At 39.2% G+C, this 25981-nt stretch overlaps 1 protein-coding gene across 10 annotated transcripts in view; it reads left to right on the forward strand.

The window, feature by feature from the left end:
* The window catches only part of LOC110830045 (GRAM domain-containing protein 2A), a 122949-nt gene extending 97581 nt beyond the window's left edge, over positions 1 to 25368 (forward strand). For all 10 annotated transcript variants that reach the window (XM_087347980.1, XM_022064425.2, XM_087347978.1 and 7 more), the window contains 7 exons: positions 5585 to 5775; positions 12452 to 12555; positions 13655 to 13858; positions 16574 to 16715; positions 17772 to 17991; positions 18740 to 18845; positions 20397 to 25368. In XM_087347980.1, coding sequence (XP_087204106.1) covers positions 5585 to 5775; positions 12452 to 12555; positions 13655 to 13858; positions 16574 to 16715; positions 17772 to 17991; positions 18740 to 18845; positions 20397 to 20549 — 1120 coding nt within the window. In that variant the 3' untranslated portion in view covers positions 20550 to 25368. The remainder of the gene's footprint in view (positions 1 to 5584; positions 5776 to 12451; positions 12556 to 13654; positions 13859 to 16573; positions 16716 to 17771; positions 17992 to 18739; positions 18846 to 20396) is intronic.
* The last annotated feature ends 613 nt before the right edge of the window (positions 25369 to 25981 follow it).

Here is a 25981-nt window from a genome sequence, read left to right on the forward strand (position 1 = left end):
TAACACATATCGGAATTGTAACGCTGTCCGCGTGTTCTGTAAACTAGAATCGATCTACTGTTTGCTGAGTTCTATATCTATCGGAGATCTGCACTGATTTTAACAGATGCTAGGCGGCATAGCTTATTTTTCAATCTAAGAACATCCTTCACCGCAACATATCGTGATCTGAGATCAGCTCCTTTTAGTTCGTTTCTTAATACTCTTCGATTCCGTCCAGGAAGTTTGTAGCAGTCTTCAGCTCTCTTTCATTAGCGAAAGGGTTTCTTTGAGCAACGGCTACAAACGCAACATTTTGAATCAGACGAGGCAAACGCCATAACCTAGTTTCTCGGCGCCTTCCAACTTGTCCATTCGTCCTGTCTTTCAGCAGCTTTGCTCTGTGAACCCTGGTACACGATACCTACCGTCCACCTGCACCCTCCCCCCTCAACAAAAGCGAAAACTCGCATGCGAAGATATCGTGGCAAACCATTTATTGAAGGCGAAGAAAGGATGGTTTGAACCTCGAACGTCAGTCATATGGCAAAAGAGATTGGCCAGCTACACCACAATACTGAGGGGCATAACTTGGCGCTGCACAAACAAGAGTACACTGTGTACATTGTGACCAAAGTATACGAAACCCTCTCCTCGTATCCGTTACAAAATTCAATCTCACTGACGCCTATATCAAATAGCAGATCAAAAATAGCGAACAGAACCCAAGATGAAGTAAACGTGAGGTCGATTAGCAGCGAAGTTATTTCGCCTCAGCGTTAGGGTCAACCCCTAATTGACTCCATGCTGAGACTAATGGGTTCCCTGGTTGGAGCTGGAGACTCTAGATATCTTATGGAAGGTGCCAGGTTTTTAAAATAGCCCTAGCAAAGTCTGATACGAAATGTTATTTTATATGTGCAGTTAGTATTCTTCAGCAAACAAAAAACGCTTCTATGTCTCTGTTTTTGGAAAGTACGTTATTTTCCCACAGTCAAATTCGAAAACGGAACCTTTAAATCGGTATGCCAGTGAATATAAAAATCACGGGAAATTTATAAACTACAGTGGATTCCGGTTAATTGGGACACATCGGGACTAGAACACTTTGGCCTAATTAAGCGGTTGCCCCAATTATGCGATGTTCCACGTAAAGAGTTAAAAAGGTTTGTTCTTTAAGATTTGCCCCAAATAAACGGCTACCCCGATTAACCGATGGTCCAATTAACCGGAATCTACTGTACTTACTGCCCCCACACGTAATGTGAACGAAAATACTAACTATTCATTGCTCGTTAACAAAATGTTACTGGACTTGCATGTCTTCTTTAGAGTACCACAATCTCACAATCTGCATATTTCGGTGTCCATTTCTGTTTGGTCTTGCTGTCAATCCCATACGAAATTTTGAAACAGTTGAATAATCTACAGCCGCATAGTTCAAATGAGTATTTGTGCAAATTAACTATGTGCATTAAAAAAAATCATCATCAGGACTGGAGCTTGCGAATTTGATCTTTGCATGTACACCAGGTCCCTACTTATCTCCAGAGAAGTATGGATGGATGGCAAAGCCTTCGTCACGTTTCGGGAAAGTTAGCATTAATTCATATGTTTCTTAAACTTCTTAGTAAACATCTGGCATCAATAATCGTAATTTATGGAAGTTAGACAAACGTTTTAATGGGACAAGCAGAAGGCTATTGTGGTAGAAATTCTGACAACTGTACTCTTAAGTCGTTTCTGGATTTGGACTTTAATTGTTTTAAGTGCGATTTTTCTGTTGCACAGAGTGTACGTGCGATTGGTATTATTACAGCAGATTGCTGAAGGATACAATTCTGAGTCCGTAAAGCCACGCATGTATAATTAACCGGTTAAATATAGTAACATGGAACAGGAAATCGATCTTTGATACGGGATGGATATGGTGTGTGGGCCAAGGGGTCGCGTGTCGCAGACCACAAAGTCGATACGTAGAGTCGATATTTTGCCCGACTGCACTTGAACACAGCCTCGTTAAGCCGTGTCACCGAGTCCTCAAGTTCAGATCGACTGCGTGCGTACCCTGGGGACGTTGGTAAAACAACAGGCTGTCCTTGAAGCATTTGATGACTGTTTCAGGCTGTTTCGTGTAGAATGAGATAAGGAGGGACTTTCTTCGTACCTTAGGGCTGTGTGTATTGTCAAAGCGTTTGTTTAGATCTAAAATTTTATCCGTAAGGTTTGATGTTTTCATGGTGATTTTGGAAAACACGGTGGTCTGTGTTGCTACGCCGTGTAGCATCTTTGCTGTGTGCCAGTGTTTCGGAGGAACATACTGCCTCCATCTTCAGCGCAATAATCCATAGACAACCATCTGTAAATCTTACACGTGGTTTTTTGCGGACGTAAAACTTAATAATAGTCTTATTGCAATAGAAAAATGTTACGGAGAATGTTTTATGTGAATATTTACACCTAATAGAGAAAATTAAGAAAATTACATACTGAGGAGCTTCATAATTTGTGTTCATAGCGTACTATTATAGGTGTTCCAAGGAGGATACGATGGGCGATATATGTAGCACTCATGCAAGTGATGGAAAGTTCTTACAATATTCAGTTCGAATATGTGAAAGTAAAAGACCATATAAGAGGACTGGACGTAGAGGGGGAGGGGTCACACTGAATTTTAATAAAAGGAACGAATGTATGAACTGGATTTACGCGGCTCACAAAAGGGCGCATTGCCTTGTTCCTTTAAACACGTAACAAGTTCCATAAAATGAGGTATTTTTTGCCATTTGAAGGATAATAAACTTTTGAAGGCCCTTGTTCCGTGTAATTAGTTTTTTGGACATATATTAATTTGTATATAGGCCTTTTTCGTCTGACTTCCTGAATTAGAAATTAACAAATAACCTTTTTAAAAACGTTCACAAAGTTAAGCGTTTAAATATGTCTAATGTGACTACTTTGTCAAAATTTAATTTTAGCCTCGTTAGTAATTTACTTCCCTTCGTACGTTTAGATGCCAAATTTATTCAGGTATTTAAAAGTTCCAGTCATGGAACTTGAGTCAACCTTAAAACGTATTTCTTACTGTCGTATTTTACATTATTTTTCTTGATAATGGCTGCTTTAGAAGTGTCACAATTCTAAACGGATCAATACAAATTCCTAAAAATTCGGCGCTCGGGAAACCCAGTTATACCAAACTAATCAAGCTCAGAAAGTTTATTCAATACCAGAACACAAAAAAATTGTCACGCGTTTCTTGCAACGTGCATGTAAGTATCGATAATCCGCCTTCTTCGGTAGTTCCACCTTGGCCACCAGATCGCAGCACATCATTGTCTACGTAATGACTACCCTCAACCGTCATTTTGTTATCACCGCTCGCAGGATATTCAAATGTACGATTTTGAGGTCGTACACATCAAATTTAATCCGAATCCGTTCAGAATCTATTGGGCAGGTGGACGGACATACAGGGACGACCAACCCATAATGCGTTCTCGCTATACACTTCGTGCAGAGAACATTTCAGAGACAGTTTGGTACCGAGGGCTCGAAGAAACCAGCTGGACTGAAGTTGGATTGTGCTGCTTTGTGTAGCCGTTTGATCCAATGAAAACATGTGACCTTCACGTCCCCACTGACGTTTCTACTCTAGGAAGTTCCTCCAGGTGCTTTTAGCTTGTTGATTATGATGATACGTCACTCCTTTTGTCAATTGTGAGAAGCGACTGCAGGTTCTGTTGTTCGAAGGAAGGAAACGTTTGCGCAATCATGTAGCCTCGTGTGTGCCCCTTTAATAACTTTCTGTTATAGGGATTCTGATTAAATTTGGCATGCGCGTTCTTCCTGTAAAGGTCGCCATATTCTTGTACTCTAATGTTTAATTTCGTACCATCAGCTTGGCTGTCGTGAGAACACCTTAGGTGCGTGCGGCTTTAACACCATTATCACTTACGTAACTTAGGCTTCTAATTTAGTTTCTGTTGTCCTGTATAAACTCTGCAGACCCTCTCCAATAAAATCAACTAATTTAATCGAGCAGAGACCTTCCCCAGAAGCTGATAGTACACATTTAGTCAAGAAATTCTCTCGTCGATTGGATCCCGGAGTTTCAATACTGTTTTCACAAGTCCACGCCAGCGGTCTGTGCTCTCAGCCTGAAGAATCCAGGTTTTACAATACAATTTTGTATCCTTTGCCACCGTAGTCCGCATTACATGCCCCGCCCAACTCATTCTTCTGATTGGACATCCCAGTGATAGGCATGTTTTGTCAAGAGTATAATTAATTTATAGAGTTCTTCGTTGTGCAGTTTCATTCACCCTCTTGTCACTTTATCCCTGTTAGGTCCAAATATTCTCCTTATTATCCTGTACTCAGAAACTTTGATCCTGTGATCTTAGACTTGTGAGACAAAGTTCACTCCCGTATAAAACAACATTATATTTTTATTTTAAAGGTGTTCCGTTTTAATATTACGTTTGTGGCAGCAGACGGGAAGACCACAGATTTTAAACTACACGGTATCATGCGTTCCCCGAATTTAGTCTACGACTAAGTTTCTAGTGAATTCAATTTTAAGTTATTACTGTCGTAAGATAGTATAATTGCGTAATATTATGAATCAAATATTAAATTAATTATTCGGTTTTGTCCGTCTAATCACAATTATATTTAAAATTTACAAATAAGATGATTAAAATATCATTTTATGTTCCAAATGTAAATCGATTATTCGATGTGGAACATAAAATGATATTTTAATTATCTTATTTGTAAATTTTAAATATAATTGTGATTAGACGGACAAAACCGAATAATTAATTTATTATTACTGTCGTTTCTAAGTATTCGAATTTTGTCACATTTAAATTACTTATAAGCTCCTTTTATCTAATTCGATCCTTTAGTCAGTCTGGTGACCACACGTGATCACATTGGTCTATTAAGATTCCCTTGAGTTTGCCTCTAGAACGGCTTCATTAGTATAAATTGCCATCCAATGCAACTTATGTGATTTCTTATTGATATTTGTATTTTCTCCCGATTCATTAAGATCATCAGTATCGATGTGTCCCATTAAATTCCAATCCTTTTGGTTTGCTAACCTTTGAAATGGCGTATTCTAAAACAGAGTTGAAAAGCAATGGTGATAAAGCATATACTTGTAGGATTTGAGGTTATCACGGCGGTGAGTCTGAAGATGGCTGTCTCCTGGGTTGTTGAAGTTTATCATCGTTTCAGAGGTCCTTGTTGCCTCCATCATCAGGGGGCAGGACCTCTGAAACGTCGGTAAACTTCTACCAGACTACACGGCTCAACAACCCAGAAACATCTTGTTTCGGTGCATTCTGGAAAGGAAATAAATCGGACATGTTTGCTTATACGAACCTTGCAGCAGGTTTTGAATACGTATTAACGTACCAAATTTGTTTCGTGGTATACCGAATGCAATGAGAATGTTGTGTATAGTTTCCGGTTTGACTGACACATGACTTTCTTTCAGTCTTCGAAGGAAATGCTCGACGTGCAATGCAACAAGCGAACAGTGTGGCTAGTGAGGAATGCCAACGTTACGGAACGTACCCTTTACGATTTGCAGGCAAGCGCTGAAACACCTGAGCGTCAGTACCCCGGTAATGACACAAGCCCGCCCTCAGCCTGCCTGTGACCCCCTGGTGACACCCGCGGGGCCGCCATCACCTGAACAGCAGCCAAGCTCCAGCAAGTCCCGGCAGAAGAAGTTCCACCGCCACTTCAAGCAGGTTGCAGCAGAAGAACACGTCCTAAACTGTGAGTGTCGTTCAGAAGTTCCGCTATAGGCGGACGGAACATTTTCCTTCCGCCCGCAAGTTTGGCTAATGTATGTATTAATACTTTTCCAGATCACATCTGGTTTTTGTAGATTCTTTTTATTCTCGGTACCGAAATGCGTCTAGTACAGTAGTGAACGAGATTTATTGCGCTCGGATACTGGGAATGCAAATACCGATGTTGCTTTGACTTGTGTACACGGAGATATTTTGGCGGGCCGATACCTTGACCAAGAAGTCCCACGAAATATCTAAAACAGTGGTTCTCAGACTTCCACTGCCGCCGAACACATGTTAACTCACAGAGACTTATGTTTTAAGGACTTATTTTTAATTCATAGTCCTTTATTCAGAAATTTTAATTAAATCCAAGAAACATCAGGCGCGAAAAATGTCCGAAATCGAAAGTTATGCAAGTTTAGAGCCGGCGTTATATTTTGAGTTATTCGTAATTTACTTGAATTTATCCTGTGTGCCTTCTTCTGCATTTAATTAATTACAATCATATATGCCAGATACGTATTAATCAAAGGGACCATCATGTGTGCCTAATTTAAAGAAAACGAACGAATACCAATGACTTCTCTGTGACGTGGAAACTAGGGTCCACGGCAAAACTAAGGTAGTGAATGTTCTTCGCTTGGGAATCTACATTCGTTAGTAGTTGTAGTGGTTAACCTAGCAGACTAGCCTTTTAAAGTGAAATATGCGTGTTAGAGTCGTGATAGTGTGTTGATTCTTTTTCACTACATATATTTTATTCACACAAATACTAATTTAAATTATTCAGCTAGATCTTAAAAAATGTTTTTACGCAACTCATACTTAAGGAAACTGAAAGTGGACTCTGTTACTTGTAAAAAAAATGCATAAATTTTCCTTGACTGCAAAACATTCTCAGTTCAGTAACTTTTCTCAGCGAGCGAAAAACACTCATTAATATTATCCATATTATCACTGTGTTATCTATACAGTATTTATGAGGTTAAAAGTGTGAGGGACGCAGACTTATTTGTTTCCAGTGGTTTTTGTTCATTGGCATTATGGTTTAATGTTTCGTGTTACACTCTGAATGTGGACAAAAATTCTATGTGCAAGATACGAACTTTAGAGACATTTGTATCTCTTAAAGTGTACCATGTACTTATCACAACAAGAATTAATATACTAAGAAAGAAATTACAAGCTCTGCTATCGTTCATACAATGTCTGCAATCTCTGGTCTTCGGCCTCGAATCTAATTCGTCTTGATTTAGAGATCGTACACAGCATAATTACGAAGCAACTTCATCCCAGGCGTCTGACATGAGTGTCTAGAGATGATCTCTTTTTCTGGGAGGGGCCAGATTTCTAACTTGCTTTACTTCACCTCACTGTCACGGTGTACGACGACATCGGTCTACCGCGATAGTCTTCTTGAACCACAAGGAAAAGGAGAAGATAACTGTCTTCTGCGTTATTGCGCCATGTAGTCTGGTAGATATCCACCGTTTCAGAGGTTCATGCTGCCTCCATCATGATGATGATGGAGGCAGCATGGACCTCTGATATCTACGAGACTACACGGCGCAACAACCCAGAAGACAGAAATCTTCATACTCACCGCCGTGGAAACCTCAAATCATACAAAGGAAAACTGGAATGAAGGACTGGTTTTGTTGGAACTGAATTACCCCATCAGTATAAAGCACTCTTTAAAATTAACTCTTCAAGACGTGCTGAGAACTGAAGCTCGTTTAGGCGTTTTCTGTACGGGATGTTCCATCTCCTTAGTGGGAGATCCAACTCCGGCAGTGAACTGACACTCACCCAACCGCTGTGTGTGTGTGAGGGAGACGTATATTGAGTCGTAACGCTCGCTGTCTGTGGTCTGCAAATTACAACCAGCCCATAATTTGCTCAGCTAAATGTCAATGACTATATATGCTCTTAGCAAATGCTAGTTGGTAGAGTTGATGTTCATATGTGAGCACTTCTCTTCATCGCACCACGTCGTAATCTGAGACCAGCTTCTTTCGTTTCTGCTCAATGAAGTTGATAGCGTAGGTTACTATCGCAGCATACTGTAGGCATGCTGTCACCCTGGGACCGACCGTCCACCTGTACCGTCGTCTTCGAAAGGGACGATGACTTCGCGAATATTTACAGTCCGCAGACCAGGAGAAAATCCCTGCTAGGAATTCGTTAAACGCGCATGCGCAAGATTTCGCGGTGAGTGACGACGCATCCTAAAAGCATTCATTGCACAACCACTGAACGAACAACAGACGACAGGCTTTCATGTGTTCTAATGGGTACAGCTTTAAGATTACCTCACAGCAGCTCAGTGATTTAATCTAGAATATTATCGCAACACCCGCAGGTGCACTCACTACACGCTGCTATTAACTGCTTGATGTTTTCAGTCTGTGTAGTAGCATAAAACTCTGACGTATCACACTTCCCACCGATAGCAACCCACTAGTCCAGTTGATAAGTAACATTCCCCCCGCACCGACCAGAAACGACTCCCCCTTGCAGGGATTTTCTCGTCATCTGTGGACAGTATTTGTAGTTGAAACTACGCTTTCTCAGTAGGTCAGACTATACAGCGTTGACTGTTCACCAATAGATGAGCCATATTGATGAAGGAATGAAGTTGGAATGGTTTGAGCCTAATACGTTGGTTATATTAGGCAGGATTTACCAATATATGAGGCGTCCGGACATTCCCCCATTGCATTTTTAAACTAATAAAAAGTGCACGGGGTGACCATTATAATATACGAAGTCGATGTCGGACATACTGACATTGAGGTGTGGTTTAATTCACCTCACTGTCTGGCCCCTCCCAGAAACAGAGATCATCTCTAGACACTCGTATCGAGACGTCTGGGATGAAGCTGCATCGTAACAATGTTATGTACGATCTCTAAGCCAAGACGAATTAGTTTCGTGGCTGAAGATAAGAGATTCCAGACGTATGAACGACTACAGCGCTTGAAATTTGCTCTTTAAGTCACAACATTTTAATTCTTGTTTTGTGGTAAGTACATGGTACACTTTAAGGAATATAATGTATAATACGACATGAAAATACAGCCATCCTAAACTGTTCTGTTTGCAACAAAAATCGAGCGCTTAAAATATTCCAAGTTTGAAACCAGAACTGATGAAAGCGTGCCTTGCAGACGCGTATCTGTTGAAATGTCAGTTCATTTCTCGCATTCCTTTTATGATAATCCTTGCTGAGAGGGAACAAACGGGTTTCGACCCGCTGGAAACCTTCTGCCACTGTTCCTTGCTCCGTTGCGTATGAAAGATATCCTTGAAATTACTCCCGTGTCCATTTAAGACACCGTTCGGTGTCAAAAAGTAGTCTACGAATTTTTCTTCAACGCATGTCCTCAAAAATTCTGTTCTGCTTAAGACGGGTTCAATTTGTTCACGTGCCAAGATAATTATAATAATCGTAACTTTGCAATGAAAAAAGTATTTAATTTGTCTTCGTAAAAATGCTACCAAAGTATGTTAACCTCTGAAACCATGTTATACCACCCGAAACATTTCACAAATTATGTAAGCTGGAAAGGTTGGCCAGCAGTGAATAAGGAAATTCTCAGCGCTTTTAAGCAATTATTTCTTGGGAAAATGGTGATTAGGTTCTTTGTAATCGCGGGAAATATTATGCTGTATGGATAAATAATAAATCATTTGTTTATGTAACTTGAGGGTGAAAGTGTTATAAGCACATGTACAGTTATTACGGGGCCAGCGCAAAGGTATTTGGCACCCCCCTCCCAGCAACTACAGAAAATTAATTCAGTGCACTGGTAGGAATAAAAATTCTGAATTTAAATTACAGAGATAGTCCCCATAACAAAGGAGAACGTGGTACTGAATATAGTACATTTCTGTTTTTCTGTATTGTATACCAACAGCCGATAAACGAGACGTTTGCGTAGTGTGTTAACTGGATTGGGTGTCTATATTAACGGTTCATGCCAACTGTAGCAGATGTCAAGGTCTTTCCAGTGTGCGCTGTTGACGCGACTGAATTTGCTTTAGTTAGCTGTTGGACAGAACTGCGACAGTTCCTTGTCGCGACAGAAATATTATTTTTAAAGTTTATACCAGTTCTGTTCTAACGACATGTGATGCTAATTGGCATTTCAAATATGGAACCAAATGTTGGTTCTCTTGCGGAGCAAAGGCGAGCCCTGGTTTCACATTAATGAGGTAAGATTAGGCTATTGTTATTGTAATGTTGTTTTGTGGCGGTTACGATAGATATTTGAATGCATTTTTTAAGTGTGGCCAATTAGTACACACTTCGTATTAAGCGTGTATTAATTGAAATGCGCATTAAAATAAGAGTTTTATTTTCCGCGCTTTCAGTTTAGAAAACGTAGATACAGATCCGCTTTTTTTTAAATCTCATGTTGTATTGACAAGGAGGATAGCCCAAGTCTTTCTTCCGACATTGAGGAACAAATTGATCAGCTTTAGCGTGGAAAAGCTTATACCCCTGATATCTCTTTATGTCTGCCATGTTGGTACGTCACAGAAGAATGATTTTACATTGCTCAGGTATCAAGGTTATGTGGTAGATTTTTTCGTTGCATTCCTGCAGTGCAGTTTTATGTTGAATTCTGATCATAGCGTTGCAACAGATTACTTAAATGTATGAATTGTTTGTGACAGAAACTTCCAAGTATGCAATGAAGTTACTTGCCATTTGATATCTGTACATGTAACCTCCAAAGGAAAGAAGCAGTAAGACAACCAAAACAACCGAGTAAAAGCAAGAAATTTGTCGGAAAAATGACACGACTAAAGGTACAACTCCAGAGGCAATCCTTTTGTCAGGTTTCATTGTTGACTTCACTGCCCACACATTAACCTTTTGTTTTCGATGCCAAGTATTGTTGGCGGAACATTAAAAAGCCCCGACCTTAGACATTTATACTTTCCTACCTTCTCCTTCTACATTTGGAAGCTTGTTATAATTTTGTTCTATGCCATGTGCCATTCTTTTTTATTAGTACTGTTTTTTCCGCCCCAAGCGACCCCCTAGTTTGCAGAGTGGTTAAACCGGCTGTGTGGATGTATCAAGAATGGAAAAATGAAGAAGTGTAAATAACTAGTTTGAATAGTCGAGGCTTCCGCCACGACAAAACCCCCGTTAGCGTAAGCAAATTAACGTTTTAGTTATAAGGCATTTCCAGCAATGCGTTTCGTACGCAGGAATAGTGTTACCTAGCAAGGGACGATGTCTTGCGCTTGCGCAGGACTCAGTCCTTAGTTTGCTTTCTGGTTTGGTTAGAAACCTTGCCTTGGCTACAGACAACCGGCAACAGATTTTAACTCAGGTTGTAAATTAAGGAGGCGGCCTGCAGATTTTGAAAGGCAGCTGTGAATGTGCGATTTTAAATACAAAAGTAAGGAACAGCTTGGAAGCTGGGTGGGTTTTGATAGCCCATCGCCGTAAAAATGACAAGGTTATGAAGTGTTGCAGAAGGCCCAGGACTTGGGCGAACATGTGGCATGTAGAATGTAGCAGGCACCTTGGTTACCATAAAAGGTGAACGGTGCTAGAACAGTTGAGCGACTGTTAGCTTCTCAAAAAAACCCTGCACTGTTGAGTTCATTGCTTCGGCCTGCGAGGTGTGTTGCGTAGGGACGTTTGGTATTAGGCAGTGTAGGGCGATACATGTGGGCCCCCGTTTGTCATTCCGGCGTCGCTACGTATTTTTAGTACGGGCCCTGAATCAGGAATTGCGGCTGTCCTCCCGCGCGTTCCACTAGAAGCTGGGTGGGTCCTAGATATGACCAGTTTAATTCTAGGAATTCGGTGGGAAAGTTTTTTGCCAGATTTAGTGTATCAAAGAATCATAAAGTGAATTAGCTTCAGAGATCTGCGTTATTATCCTTGCCAGTGCTGTCCTATTTTATATCACGTGACAGCCGTGACGCATTTCTCAGGTCATGCTCAAGGACAGATGGTTCAAAAAATGGAGCATTGCCCACTGTGCATGAAGTACAGGAAATTAACTTGTGAATTCCACCGTCTACTTAGATTCAGTGCAAAGAGATCGCAAGCAGTTTCAGTGAGGTACGGCGAATCTAGTGCCGAGGTCAAGGAAGAGAGGAGCTATACCTCCACTCACCCCAAGCGCCTACATGGCGTATAGTGGGACAAACTTTACTTTACTTTACTTTACTTACGGCGAACTGTGGGTGCCAGTCGGAATTGGATCTTGTGTCGGCATACAAAATGTATATTCTGATCTCTCTTTCTCCCCCCACCCACCCACCCAGTCGTGACACCACTGCCCACGTAAAAAGCAGGTTGTATTTCATTCATTCAAATGATCTACAAGGTGTCCGACCTGAACTCAGATTCGCACTGTCACCATGTTTGAAATTTTTGATGAGTTCGCAGCGTCTCTGCTGAGCGGGTGTTAAGTTCGCACAGCACTTCTGTGCTTGTATTATAGCTCAAGAACGGCTGAACAGATTTTCGTGAAATTTGGTATTTTAATGCCATCGGAGACTTGTCCAGTAACTGTAACACTACATCAACTAAGTATGAGTAGTTCCTAAGCAGGCAAGAAATTCTGCTTGTCCATTGCTCTGTATTGAACTGCAGTAACAGCATCCCTTCTTTGTTTCAGATTATTCATGTGCTCTTGTAGGAGATATTTTGCTTCAGGGGCACCTGTACATCACCAAGAACTACTTTGGATTCTATTCCAACGTCTTTGGATATGTTACAAAGGTGACAAACAAATTCAATGCATGTACAGTACTAGAGCATGCTTGGCAGACAGCTTATATTAAAATTTTCCAGTTCAGCGAATAATTGTTTGCATTTGTTTCCACTTGTATAAGTAGATTCATGATGGACAAGCACATGTTTGGCATCAGCAGAATTGTTGATCACTACCCTCTTTCATAAGTATGAAATTTACATTAAAATATATTTAATATATTTTTATTTACCATCTGTTAAAAATGTTTATGGTTTTATTGTACTTTTATTGTTTTTTTATTTCATGTGCACTGGTAGGAGTTTACCGACGTTTCAGAGGTCCTTGATGCTTCCATCATCAGGGTGATGAGTAAGTCGTATGTATGGAAATGATTAGATTTTTAGGAGACTGACAATCAAGGAGAAGCTTTGGACCTCTCTCTCTTTCCTTCTCTCTGTCTCTCTATGTCCTTCTCCCTCCTGTTGACCAGGCTGTGGCATGCCCCCCCCCCTCCTCCTCCTCCTATTGGTTCCCATGCCCTCACCTGATTCATCTTCCTTGATTGTCAGTCTCCTATAACTACCAATTTCCACATGTGCAGATTACTCATTGCCCTGATGATGGAGGCAGCAAGGACCTCTGAAACGTCAGTAAACTTCTACCAGACAACACGGCGCAACAACCCAGAAGACAGAAATCTTCAGTTCTCTTACCCTTGATTAAGTGTATACAGCTAACTACTAGAGATAGAAGAAACTTTCCTTACGTGTGTAGAAAATCTTTTAGCTTCCAAGATGTGCTGTATGGAGTGACTGAGAAAGTTCGTGGCACCACAGGCTTACTGTGGTAACACGTCGTGCTGGCAGCAGAGATGTTGAATGGCGGTTATAACCAAAATGTTAGTTGGTGTTGGTCTTCTGGGTAGTGATGCCACGTGGGCTCGTAGGTAGATACCAGTATTTTTGAGGAACATAGTGTCTTCCTTTTTTAGGGCTGAAGATTGAAGCAGTATGTTCCTTCAAAACGTTGTATCTTCACGCAAGTCCAGAAGACAACTTCCACAATTTTGCCTCCATGAAAATCTTAAATCTCAATATTGTGAAAATGTTTGTTTGTTCATTGCAGTTACTTATCCCAACAGTTTCTGTACTTAAGATAAGTAAAGAAAAGACAGCACGCATTATTCCAAATGCAGTTGGTGTGGCGACGGAGGAAGACAAACACGTGTTCTGTTCACTGCTGTCACGCGACTCTACATACAGGCTCATGGTGCAGGTGTGGAAGACAGCAGTGAACCCTGGACCACAAGATACACTGTCCAGCACCAAGGTACTGTAGTACACAGAGTATGGCAGCATTCAGAGTGGAAAAAGCAAGTAATGCTACGTGTTTTGTGGCTGAATCTGACTTTTTAATATCACAAAAACTGAAAGTACACACGTCTCTTCATGGAGTCTAATTTAAATGTGAAATGAACTTCACATCACAATTTAAATTGTGTGTACAATGCTACATTTTACAGACTTAATGTTTGGTAAAAAGTAAAGTAAAAAAGTAAAGTTGTCCCACTATGCGCCATGTAGGCGCTTGTGGGGAGAGAAGGTATAACTCTTACTCATTCTTGACCTTGGCACTAGAGGGGGGTGAGTGGTCAGGATCACGCCCTGGCCGCGCTCTACCTCCGGGAAAGGACCCTGGTACCCACTGGATAGGAGGCTGGGTGGGCCCCAGAGCCAGTCTGGACGTAGAGGCTAGAGTAAAAATCCTCTGCCCCCGTCGGGGATCGAACCCCGGTCGTCCAGTCCGTAGCAGTTACTATACTGACAGAACTATGCCGGCTTGGTGGGAGGATCATTTTGAAAGCTTGAGGTGCTCCACTGTTTGTTTCCCCAATACAGGAGTGTTGTATGTGAAACAGTGTAAGCGTTGGAACTTGTACTGTACTTACAACAGCCGTCTGTTGTTATAAAAGTTTCATAATGGGGGAGAATGTTGTCTTGTGCCACACAGTTTGATAGATACAAATGACATTCCTACTTTGAATTACAATTTCTTCTGCAGAAAATAGGATTAAATGTGTAGAGGCTAATAAATGCTGTTCACATGACAGTTCCTCATTATAAATGTAATATACAGGGTGGGTGGGAAGTAAGTAGGCATTGAGAAATGGTTATAACCTGTATATTTCCAATGCAAAGATAATGAAAATAATTTTTACATGTACCTTTTTAAAATTAAATTATTTGGTTATTCCGTGATTTGACGGAATAACCAAATAATTTAATTTTAATTTAATAAGTCACAATATGACGCAACTACACTATCTTATGTACCTTTTTTAAATTGGAAAGCCTAATTACTTCCCACCCACTCTGTATATTAAGTTCTGTAGTGAAGTCTAGGCTGTTTCCTTAAGATTGCATAAAGTAATGTGACGTACGTAGGTTTAGTGATTTGTGCTGTCAGCATTTTGGTACTTTCAATGTAGAAATGAGTTTTATACAAAATTTGGAGATATGTAAGATCTACCATAGATCTAGTAAGCATACAATATTTGGTTTCAGTGATCATTATCATCACAGTTGGGCTATATTTGTGGGCAGGGATTAGCGATTCAGTCCTTCCTCCACCTTAAAAGGAGAATAAATTTTTTTCCATCCATTTTGTCCAAGTTTGCGGTATGGTAAATGCCACTTAAACTTCCACATGAGGCTGCTAGCCAGCTATTCAACCCATGGTTAGCAGTTTGCTTCTGTGCCACATAAAGCTGAGCTGAAGATGTAATGCAAGCACAAAAAGTATTCAGTAGAAACTTCTAATTATCTGTGTTGACTTTTTAGTTATTTTTCTTGTCCTGAAAGTATAAATTGTATTCAGTTTTGAACTGTATAGTCCGCGAGCCACGAGAGTAGACCTGACATCTTTGAGGGAGGTGGGGTAAACTTCTGTGCTACTAGCGGACCAAAAAACACCCGCAGCTTATACAGACCGTACGTCGTGAGCTAATGTACTGACTGACTGATTGCACAATGTTCTTAGGTAAGGAATACATCACCAGCGCATGCGCAGATCACAATTTCCCCCTGCCACACAAGCAACGACTGACAAGACCACGTCCACTCTCGTGGCTCGCGGACAGTAGTTTTGTTGTGCAGTGTGCATAATCTGCACTTGTCTTATGTTCACTTTCTGTCAACATAAGCATAAACATTAGCAGTTATGGCATAGAATGCTGAAAGCTGAAGGACATACAGCACATGTCAATTAATTAATACAAATATGAAATTTTTCTTCTTCCTTTATAAGAATTGGGTGCTTTGAGCTTAGTCTGCTGATTGACTAAATTCATTAATCTTTAAAGGACCAGCATGTGTTTTAAGGTGTGGCACTGGTAACCCTAGCTGGCTTACCATAGACTTTAAGACATGGCACACTGCTACATGTCACATGGCTTTGTGATTATCGTATTGGCTTGTGATCCATGAAAACAATGTCAGTGTACTCTAGAAGGGAGACTGTGAACCTTTAATTATTGTGGGTTTCTATGAAAGATACATTGTTTTATTGAGAAACATGTGCAGCATAGCATAACTGTGGAATTTAAATTGGCCCAGCAGGGGATACGGGGATTTAAAATCTTATAACCGTTTTCAGCCGAATTGGCGGCTGAAGCGTGCACCAATCACATGGTGGGAAATAGTGGAGGTAGGTGGAGGGGCGAGATAGTGAGGAAACAACATAGAGTGGTGCCAGACGTAGCATCATGGAACATTGAATTCCACAACACTACGCAAAGAACATGTAAGAATTGGCAAAAACGCAGTGCGGCTGCCGATGCTTCTTCCACGGGGTTTCGTAACAGACTGAGGTCTCCCTGCTTACCAACAGAGCTTCTTTGCGCTGATTGGTCACTCACAAAGAGTAGAACTCGACCCAGCCGCCAATTCCAGTGAAAAATACAATAGTATTGAAACGTTAAATTGGGCGAGTGTCTTTTCTTTTGCCCTGTTGTATTTGTCGTTTATTGTTATTTATTCTCCTCAGATGTTGAAAAGTGAGGTGGATTCTGCAAGTGGATACATGCATCCTAATGATGATGATGATGACTCTTCTTCTGTGTCTGGTAGTGAGCATTCCTGTCCACCAACACCTGCTGAGAGTCACACAGATGTCAGCCACTCTGAAAGCAAGTTTCTTACCACAAGTGCTAAGTTTTGCTGTTAAGTCAGTGTTTCTAGAGCAGTAATAGAGTTTTAAATCACTCTTGATTGTACTTGGGTGTGTCTAGTTTCTAAACTATACAAAGTAATTTCCTGAGTAGTTTATTCGTGTCTCAATTTTATCATGAACTTCATCCCTGTTTGCTGCTGCTGTTCCCAGATAGTAAATTTTTTTTTGAAATGTTTAAAGTTTATTACGTATTTTATGATGGTTGCAGATTTTAGTTTCATGCATGAGATATTTAATTGTATGTGTACTTTCCTTGAGACCAGTGTCTTTGCTGGCCTATAATTGAGTTTCTGCATGGATGTCCCACAATAAATTGTCATCAGCGTACGCAAGTACATGATTTAGTCAATTCGCTTCATATGTGACTATCCCATTAGAACATTCTGAAGACAGTTAAAAAGGGTAAAGACAATGATTGATTTCTTTTCAGCCCTTTTTGCATCTCAGGCATGCATATTTCAGTTAACTTAGAATGTGCAACGTCAACAGTTGAGGTTTTTCAATGCATTTGTGTCCTGAGCCAATCAGCTTCAGTCTCCTTCTTTTTAAATGAAGAAAACTGATGGCATTAGCTGTAACTTTACAGCTTTAACACTATCTAGTTTGTGTTTCAGAAAGGGGCTCTAAAGTTATTTCCAGTTCCTGATACGATCTCTAATTAGATGTTCCCTTACATTTGGGGAGTCCACAGTGGCAGCGCGGTCTGAGGCGTGGGTCTTATGGCGTTTTGTCGCTGGGACCGTGGGTTCGAATCCCACTCAAGCCATGGATGATTGTCCGAGTTTTTCTGTGTTGTGCTGTCCTGTGTACAGGTAGAGGCCTTGCGATGGGCTGATCCCTCGTCCAAGGAGTCCTGCCGATTGTCTATAGATCAAAGCCAACGAAAAGTTGGGACCCGCAGTGCTCAGGCACTTGAAGAATGGGTCGTCCCAGTATCCCTTACATTTAAACACCACCACTTCTATGTCCTTATGTTTCATAACTGATCGTGTTGCTTACACTGTGTCAACAGGCTGTCCATCTAAACTACCAAATGGTAATGTTGGAGTGTCAGAGAAATCTACGCGGTTTACAAGAGGCGGCACGATCTTCTCCTTGTTGCCACGACCAACTTTAATATTAATTATATCTACGGGTTTGCTTGTGCTGCTGTTCCTATCTGCAGCGTTCCTGTTATACCGGATTGGGCGGATACACACACAGTTTTCTGAAAGTCCTATCATTACAGGCAGGTCAGTAAGAGGCTTCATGTTTCTCGAGGAAAAAAGGGTGGTTTGTAGCTGTCGTTAGTAGAACGCTCGATCTTTCATAATTTTCTCGATGTGATAAAGGTTATTTTTTCACACTGGCAATTGAAACTTGGTAAGAATGATAGTTTTTCGAAGACGTCTGTGGACAATACGGGGACATTTTCTTTCTCTTTAATTAGATGTGTTGTAAAATTGTGTAGAATGTAGAATAATTTCATTTCCATTCATATTTCAGTCTGCCAATTATAAACTGAAATTGATTAGTGGTATGCAGAAATATTCCTTCTGCAAGAAACATCGAGGATTGAAGTACCAAAATCTTCCAAAAGGGATTTTAGCATAATTACTGGGATCTACCAAATACTAATATCACTGTAATAAACATGATTGTTATGTTGAACTATTCCCAAAATAACAGTCGTACTTATGACGCACCATTGTGAAAACATTTGGACTTGGCTCCAACCATTGTCACTACTTCACCTTTATTGGGGGGGGAGATACTATCATGAATGTTTACCATATTTAGTTATTTTTTATTGGGCAAGCAGTATATTTATGCGGTATGATGCTTGCTACCGTGGTAGTCGGACTAGCAGTTTTAGTTAGACGCCGTCAATGGAGACAGTACCAGGGATGTAACACTAATGCCTGACTCTGAGAAGTCGGTAGAAATGGTTGGACTTCAAAAGACAAATTGACCGAAATTTAGGTTTTTGTGTCTTCCTAGTGATGAAGTGTACCAGGAGGTCTTGAAGTGGCAGACTCACCTTCATTCAAAGTCGGCAAATGAAGTCCAAGAGTTTCTCAATGCCAACTTGGACCAATTAGCAAAGGTAAGGGAAGTAACGTAATTAATTCAGTATATATTTTTATTATTTCAGTCTATACACAAACTTAGTTTTTAAAATGTTGTTGTTAAAATTAAAATTTAGCGCTTTTCATCGTTATTTCGATGTTACATTTCAGCGCATTATTATTTTTACGACATGTTTCGATGCTATTGCATCATCCTCAGGTTTTTTATTATTATTTTCATCTTTAAAACTAATACATATTTATTAATGCAACCTTTTATTGATTTATTTGTTTTGTAGATTTCTTCCTTTTGGTTTTCGTAGTATTTTGCATATTTTGGTCAGTTGTTCATTATTCTGTGAAACAATTAATTAACATTTGAATTATTAATTATTAATAATTATTAATATGAGGATGATGCAATAGCATCGAAACATGTCGTAAAAATAATAATGCGCTGAAATGTAATATCGAAATAACGATGAAAAGCGCTAAATTTTAATTTTAACAACAACATTTTAAAAACTAAGTTTGTGTATAGACTGAAATAATAAAAATATATACTGAATTTTAACACAAACATGACGCATCTAAACTATAAAAACTATAAACATAATTAATGTTGTGGAATATTTCAAATTACGTTTTTGTTCCTCCTTTTTGAATATGTTGATTTATTTATATTATAAAAATGTATTAACTCTGGAACATAGATCGATTCGTGCAGTAATAATTTAGACTTTTCTGGTTTTACTAGTTTTTAAGAATTTCGTGTTCAGACAGCCTTTCCTCATTTAAATAAGAAGATTTATGAGGCTTATGAACTTGTTTTGCTAAGGCGCGTTAACATGGCTGCTGTTTGTGTACAGAAATTACGTTTTCAGAAATTCCCTTATCTGTGAGGTAATTATCTGATTTGGGGATTAACTGTAGTGATATTATTATCGCTTTAGGAGTTAGAACAGTCATGAATGCCTCGGACTTGGACTGTTGCCAAATTCTCTTAAAAACTTTTTAAAATGTGTTTTTCGTGGTATGTGGATCTTTGTCGTCATTGCATTTTTGCAACTACTTAACAGCCACCTTATGGAACAAAGTGCACAAGTGGCATTTCATTGAGGCGTTTGAGACTTTTCAATGAAACTGCGTTCTAACGCCTGTTCCATAAAGTGTCTGAAAAATCTCACGAAAAGTTACTGTCGTCCGCAGAAGATTGTGGTTGAGGGCGATGACTTCGGTGTTCTGAAAAAGCTTATTCCATTATATGTCATGAAACAACAAACGAGCAATCATTACAATCTGTTTTTCAAAATAGTGATATTTTATCGTTTTTATCAGTGATCATAGGAAACAAGATGTGAAGATGTAAAGTTGGTCAGAACATCGTTTAGTGACAGACTCAATATAATACTGAACATCAGGCTTACATAACAGTAGATCTAAGTAACTGCTGACTATTAGGAAAGACCATATGCCATATAGTTGGTTAGTTAATTAGTTAGTCAGTAGTTTGTTAGTTAACTAGCTAAGAAAACTCTGTTGGATCAGAATATTAAGTCACTAATCAATTTTCCAATTTCTCTTATAAGGTACGACAGTCTTTAGAGGCTCTATCTTTACTCATCGTAACGGACGACAGCAATAAAAGTAAATCACCTGCAGCATCTCACAAGTCAGCTCAACTATCCAATTTGCATCAGCAGCAGGCGCCAGCACCTCTGCCTCAAGATAAGCACAGTTAGCATTATGATGGTTTGTCAACATGCTTTAGCAGCGCTCGGCTGTGGTAGTACTGCAGATCTCCGTGCTGTAGGTCCTGGGAGAAAAATTATTTGTAATGTATTTAAACATTTCTCATATTGTCTTCTCTGAAATGAGAGTTCGGTAACCGGTTGGATAATTCTTAATTCACTTACTGTATACAGATATTTGCAGAATTGACTTTGTATGGACAGATCTAGGTTCTGTTCCAATCCACACTTTAACACAGGTGAAATTCTGGTGCCACACTAAAGACTAACGGCTCTCAGTGGAGTTGTTTGAAGTACTGCAGCGTTAGACCTATAGCATAATGCTGTGAGGTTGTCATCACTTTGCCTGTAGCATAGTGCAGATGACACGCAATCTCCTTCGCTGCTACAGTCAATCCAACTGGCAGACTGGACGTAGAAGAAAAAGACACTTTACCAAAGAACAGGAACTGGAGCAGATTTTATTGTAGCCAAAAAATTATTACCACAGTATTTAGATATTTACATTGTTGGTCTTCATTTGGACCATCTATTCCTTGTGCCATTTCTAGTTGTATAGTTCACGTGTCCGTGCCTGGATTCAGGACTCCGAAGGTGCAGTGAAAGCAAATAAGACATAATAAGTACAACACTGTAACTTTTGCACCAGATGACATGCAGAAAACTGTACAGGTAATTGTGTGCACCCACATTAACTGGACGCTTCTGTACGTGGCTCACCGGATCAAATAGTGCAAACAGTTGTAGTGAAATGTTCCTTCCATGTTATAATTTAAGGTTATGAATTCTTTTTAATATCTGTTTACTCCGATAATGAATTGGAATTTATTAATTCCTATGTCACGTATGAAAGTATGATACTGTTACATAATTTACATTATCCTAATGTCGTCAAAGAAATGACTGACGAAATGGTCATTAAATGACACTTGTGTGATGAAGCTACGTTAAGAAGTTTTTTAATGTGACGTGGTGATTCTGTTTCTTACTTAATGTGGATGACGGTTTGAAGCAAACATGAATTTGTTAAGTAAGTTAAGGCGCAGTAAAACTGAATAACAAAATATTCCATGGATGATTATGAACATTTTGTATATGCTTCAAGTGAAAGCAAAAAATAATTGATCTGCCACAAATATCACTTATCAGTTCAAGTCTTGTCATAATGAACTGGAAATACTGGCTTCTGCCATAATATGAATTAAACATTCTTGCACGTTTTTTTGTTGTTGTGGTGGACCAGGTTAAGACTGTCTCAAGTTTAATTTATTTATATTGTTAGGAGCTCAGACTGTACAGCACTGAATGACAGGATGATAAATGACTAATGAATTTGGAAGGATGCAGTCATGAGTAATTTAAGTTATTGTCATGGAATTTGCCTAGAGGAACTGAGCAAAACCATAAGGAACCTTAAGACAGCTAGTCTTCATGCCCAAACTTGAACCCAGGATCTTCTGAATATGAATAAGTGCTAACCACTCGGTTGAGATATTTGGTTATCTGAAATTTTAAATATGTGCTCAGACAACATACGCTGATTCCTGTCTTGTTGAATTATAAGTGAATACACTGATGTATTTCAAAGTAATTAGAAGAAACCATGTTTAAAACGAATAAGAAGATTTATTACATAGATGCGAAACGTTGCCACTAGAATGCGTAATTTCAGTGAAATGTGACATGTGAATCCTGGCGCACAATACGAAGCAAGTTCCTGCTGCAAGGACAGCTCTTCGGAGCTCACTGTAGGCTTCAGCAAAGGAGGTAAGATCATGCTATGATTTGACGATCCCTCGGATCAGCACTCGGCATGGTCCGCATTGACACAGGATTGGCTGACAGTCACGTTTACCAGGTGCGTTGCCAATTGCTCAGCTTGCAAAAGAGTCATTGCCACTAGACACCGCAGTTAGACATACCTTTATGTGGCCTACTCAAACATCTACAAGCTGCAACTTCATTCTTTGACATTCAGAGTTCAAATGTCGAGGTAACAACACATTTTTATGCCAGAGCTGGGGCTTTGTATGTCACAGAGAGGCAAAGCCAGGATCAATAAATTGCAGCACTAGAATAACTGCAGTTATGTATTATGAGCAGTGTGAGGCACTGTTTGTTGTTGCCGAATGGAATCGTTGATCTTTTGTACACTTGGATTCAATTATTTTTCAGGATTGTAGGCTCAGTAACTGTTATAACTTATAAAATCATGCATAAAAAAACCAAAACTGTTCACACTTTAAAGGACACTGTAGTATTTTTCATTGGAATTGGCGGCTGAGTCGAGTTCTGCTCTTTGTGAGTGACCAATCAGTGCAAAGAAGGTCTGTTGGTAAGCAGGGAGACTCAGTCTGTTACGAAACCCTGTGGTAGAAGCATCGGCAGCCGCACTGCGTTTTTGCCAATTCTTACATGTTCTTTGCGTAGTGTTGTGGAATTCAATGTTCCATGATGCTACGTCTGGCACCACTCTATGTTGTTTCCTCACTATCTCGCCCCTCCACCTACCTCCACTATTTCCCACCATGGCACAGTACATGTGATTGGTGCACGCTTCAGCCACCAATTCAGCTGAACACTGTTATAATGAAAAACGCATCTTGACCTCAAGAGGTCATCATCAGTGGCAAAACAAATTAATTCATACAATACAATTCAAAAGACTATGGTTTTCTACAGAGCATGAAAGCTATGTACTTCACAACACTATACTTATGTAACAACTCGCTGGATGTTAATTGCACAGGAGTTGGTGTATTAAATTTAATGATGGATCGTATAGAATAAGATATGATGCGGAATTAGAAGAATTGATTGATCATCAGCACATTGTGAGATATATTAAATCACAACGGTTAAGATGGGCGGGACATGTGGTCAGAATGGGAGAGCATAGACTGCCACATTTGGTATTATTCCAGAAATTGTGGGGAACAAGACCTAAAAGAAGACCAAGGGGAAGGTGGATTGATGCGACAGAGGAAGATATGACAGATGAAAGTGGGCAACTGGAAGAAGGTAGCTCAAGATAGGAAGGGATGGGGACATACTGTTCGGGATGCCAGAGCCCACCAAGGGCTGTAGTGCAAGAGAAGAAGAAGGTTGTGTGTTAAATTGAGGACTTAGCTTTTATGTCGACTGGCGTTTGGCATTGGTGTCCTTTAAAGTGTAAACAGTTTTGTTTCTATGCATGATTTTATATTCCAATACACTGCACGGTATGCAAGGTTTCAATGTTATAACTTAGTTTGATTGTGTGACTGACGTTTGCCAAGAGTCAGTGGGTACTGACTTTAGTACAAATATAGGTCATATGGGAGAAGATGGTGTGGAATGTTGTGGAAGTGAATAATCAAACCTACACAGGTTCAAGGTACTTATTTCTACATTTAAGAAATTTTTCTTGCCAGATGCATTTAAGTACTTAATTGTAGAATCTGTGTTTTCACGTGAACTCGATGACTCTTGTAATTTTAATGACTTTAGCCTGAAATGGACTTGTTTTGTCAGTTGAACCTGTGCCTTGCACCTTGTACATTTTATATTCTTTAACACCAGTGTGATTAGTTTTTGTTTGTTGTTCAGTCTCCATCTCGTAAGTATTTGAATGTTATTAAATGTGTCGCAGAGATGCAAAAAGATATTTTCTCAGTTTATGACAAATACTTTTAAATATTATTATGTTGGTACTGTTACGTCTGCTGTAACTGGCAAAGAAAGCAGTAGGAACTAGAAGTCTGATTAAAACAATAACTATATGATGGCAAACCTGTCAGTACCCAGCATACCACACGAACACCCAGCCAACAGGATTCATGTGAAGGGTACACAAACTCAACTTGTTTCTGCAGTGTTGGACTCCATATTTGGCATTCCTAAAATCTGTATGTTCCCTGGTGATTTTAGGAGAAATTTTCCTATGATTGTCTTGTTTAAAACTGGCAGTTTGCAGTTCTTTGACTCACCATCATGTGTGTGTGTGTGTGTGTGTGTGGCACAACTATTGACTGTCTTCTTACTACTAGTAGAAGGCTGCTTGCTTCTTTGCACTTGTTAGTACTTAGGAAATATTGTACAATTTGCTAGTTTTTATTTAGTACTTATTAGTTTTGCCCTGTGATATGTCTAAAAGGCCAACAATAAGTTCTGAGGATTACATAAATATGAAGAGGAAGCAGTTGTCACTTCGTATATAACAGAAAGTCATGTTATTGATGAAGATCCAGAATCCAGAAAATCCAAAAATCTGAAAAACCTCCAGGCTTTCTGGATAAGGGGTCCAATTCTGTACTTGCAAATATATCACATCCAACAGACAAAACATTTAAGTTCCACATCATCAGACCATTAGTGCGTGATTGTTGACGTGTTTACGAGTTCACATATAAAACTTTGACAACAGTAAAATTTGGTGAGGATTTGATACTTCATAGAACACCATACAAAAGTTTATTTATATAACCACTGGCTTTGTGTTACTGTATGATAAATTGATGATTCCAGTTTTCATGATCTTCAGAGTTTAAAAATATGTAACAATGGATTCTGTAATTGTTTAAGTTCATAAGTTACCAACTGCAGCTAGTAATCTACCGAAGGAAAATTATAATTTTCATGTAATTAAAATTTAATTTTAAAACATACACATGAAAGCAGAACTGAAATACAAATAGGACACATGGTGTGCTGAAAAGTGCATTGAATGATTTGTGTATGTAGCAAAATATACAAATAAAATATTGCCATGTAACTTTCTGAACATGTATCTGTGATAACTGAAAGAAGAAATAAAATACTGTACATTGAACATACATGTTTACTATTTTAAAGTGAATGCTGATTGTAAACTGGCAGCCATGATGACAGTGTTATTGTATATAAAATATGAACATAACTGTGTTCTTATTTGTGTTATGTGTGTCACAATTGAAATTTAGCACCCACCATTCCTGTTTGTTATCACAATCATGCATGAATATTTCTTGTAGAAAAAAAACACTTGAAATATACATTGTTGGAAAATTTTATAAAATGTAGTCACTAAATGATTGTTACTACTATTATATTTAAGATTTTTTAAACGAGGAATATTTCTGATATTTGTATACATTTTTGCAGTATAATTTATTTTTGGCACACGTTTTGTTCGTAGCTCATAGTTTTTCTTTTCAAATGATATCTCATTGTTTTAAACATCTAAAACTAAGAAGATTTCATATTTGATAATGACTGTGCTTTCAGTTTGTTTCATCAATGACATGATTGCTTATGAAATGCACCTTTTTATTCGTTCTACCTTATGCAGTGGGGAAAATTTATTCTACAAATTTCAATTACTGTCTTTTTGTGTTTGTATTTAGAGCATATAACATTCACATTATTTTATTGTAAGAAAAATAAATTATGTTAATGTGAAGTTT

The sequence above is a fragment of the Zootermopsis nevadensis genome, unplaced genomic scaffold (assembly GCF_977971745.1).
Source record: "Zootermopsis nevadensis isolate Lab colony 2312 unplaced genomic scaffold, Znev_1.0 Znev_ptg000012l, whole genome shotgun sequence".
Taxonomy (NCBI): domain Eukaryota; kingdom Metazoa; phylum Arthropoda; class Insecta; order Blattodea; family Termopsidae; genus Zootermopsis; species Zootermopsis nevadensis.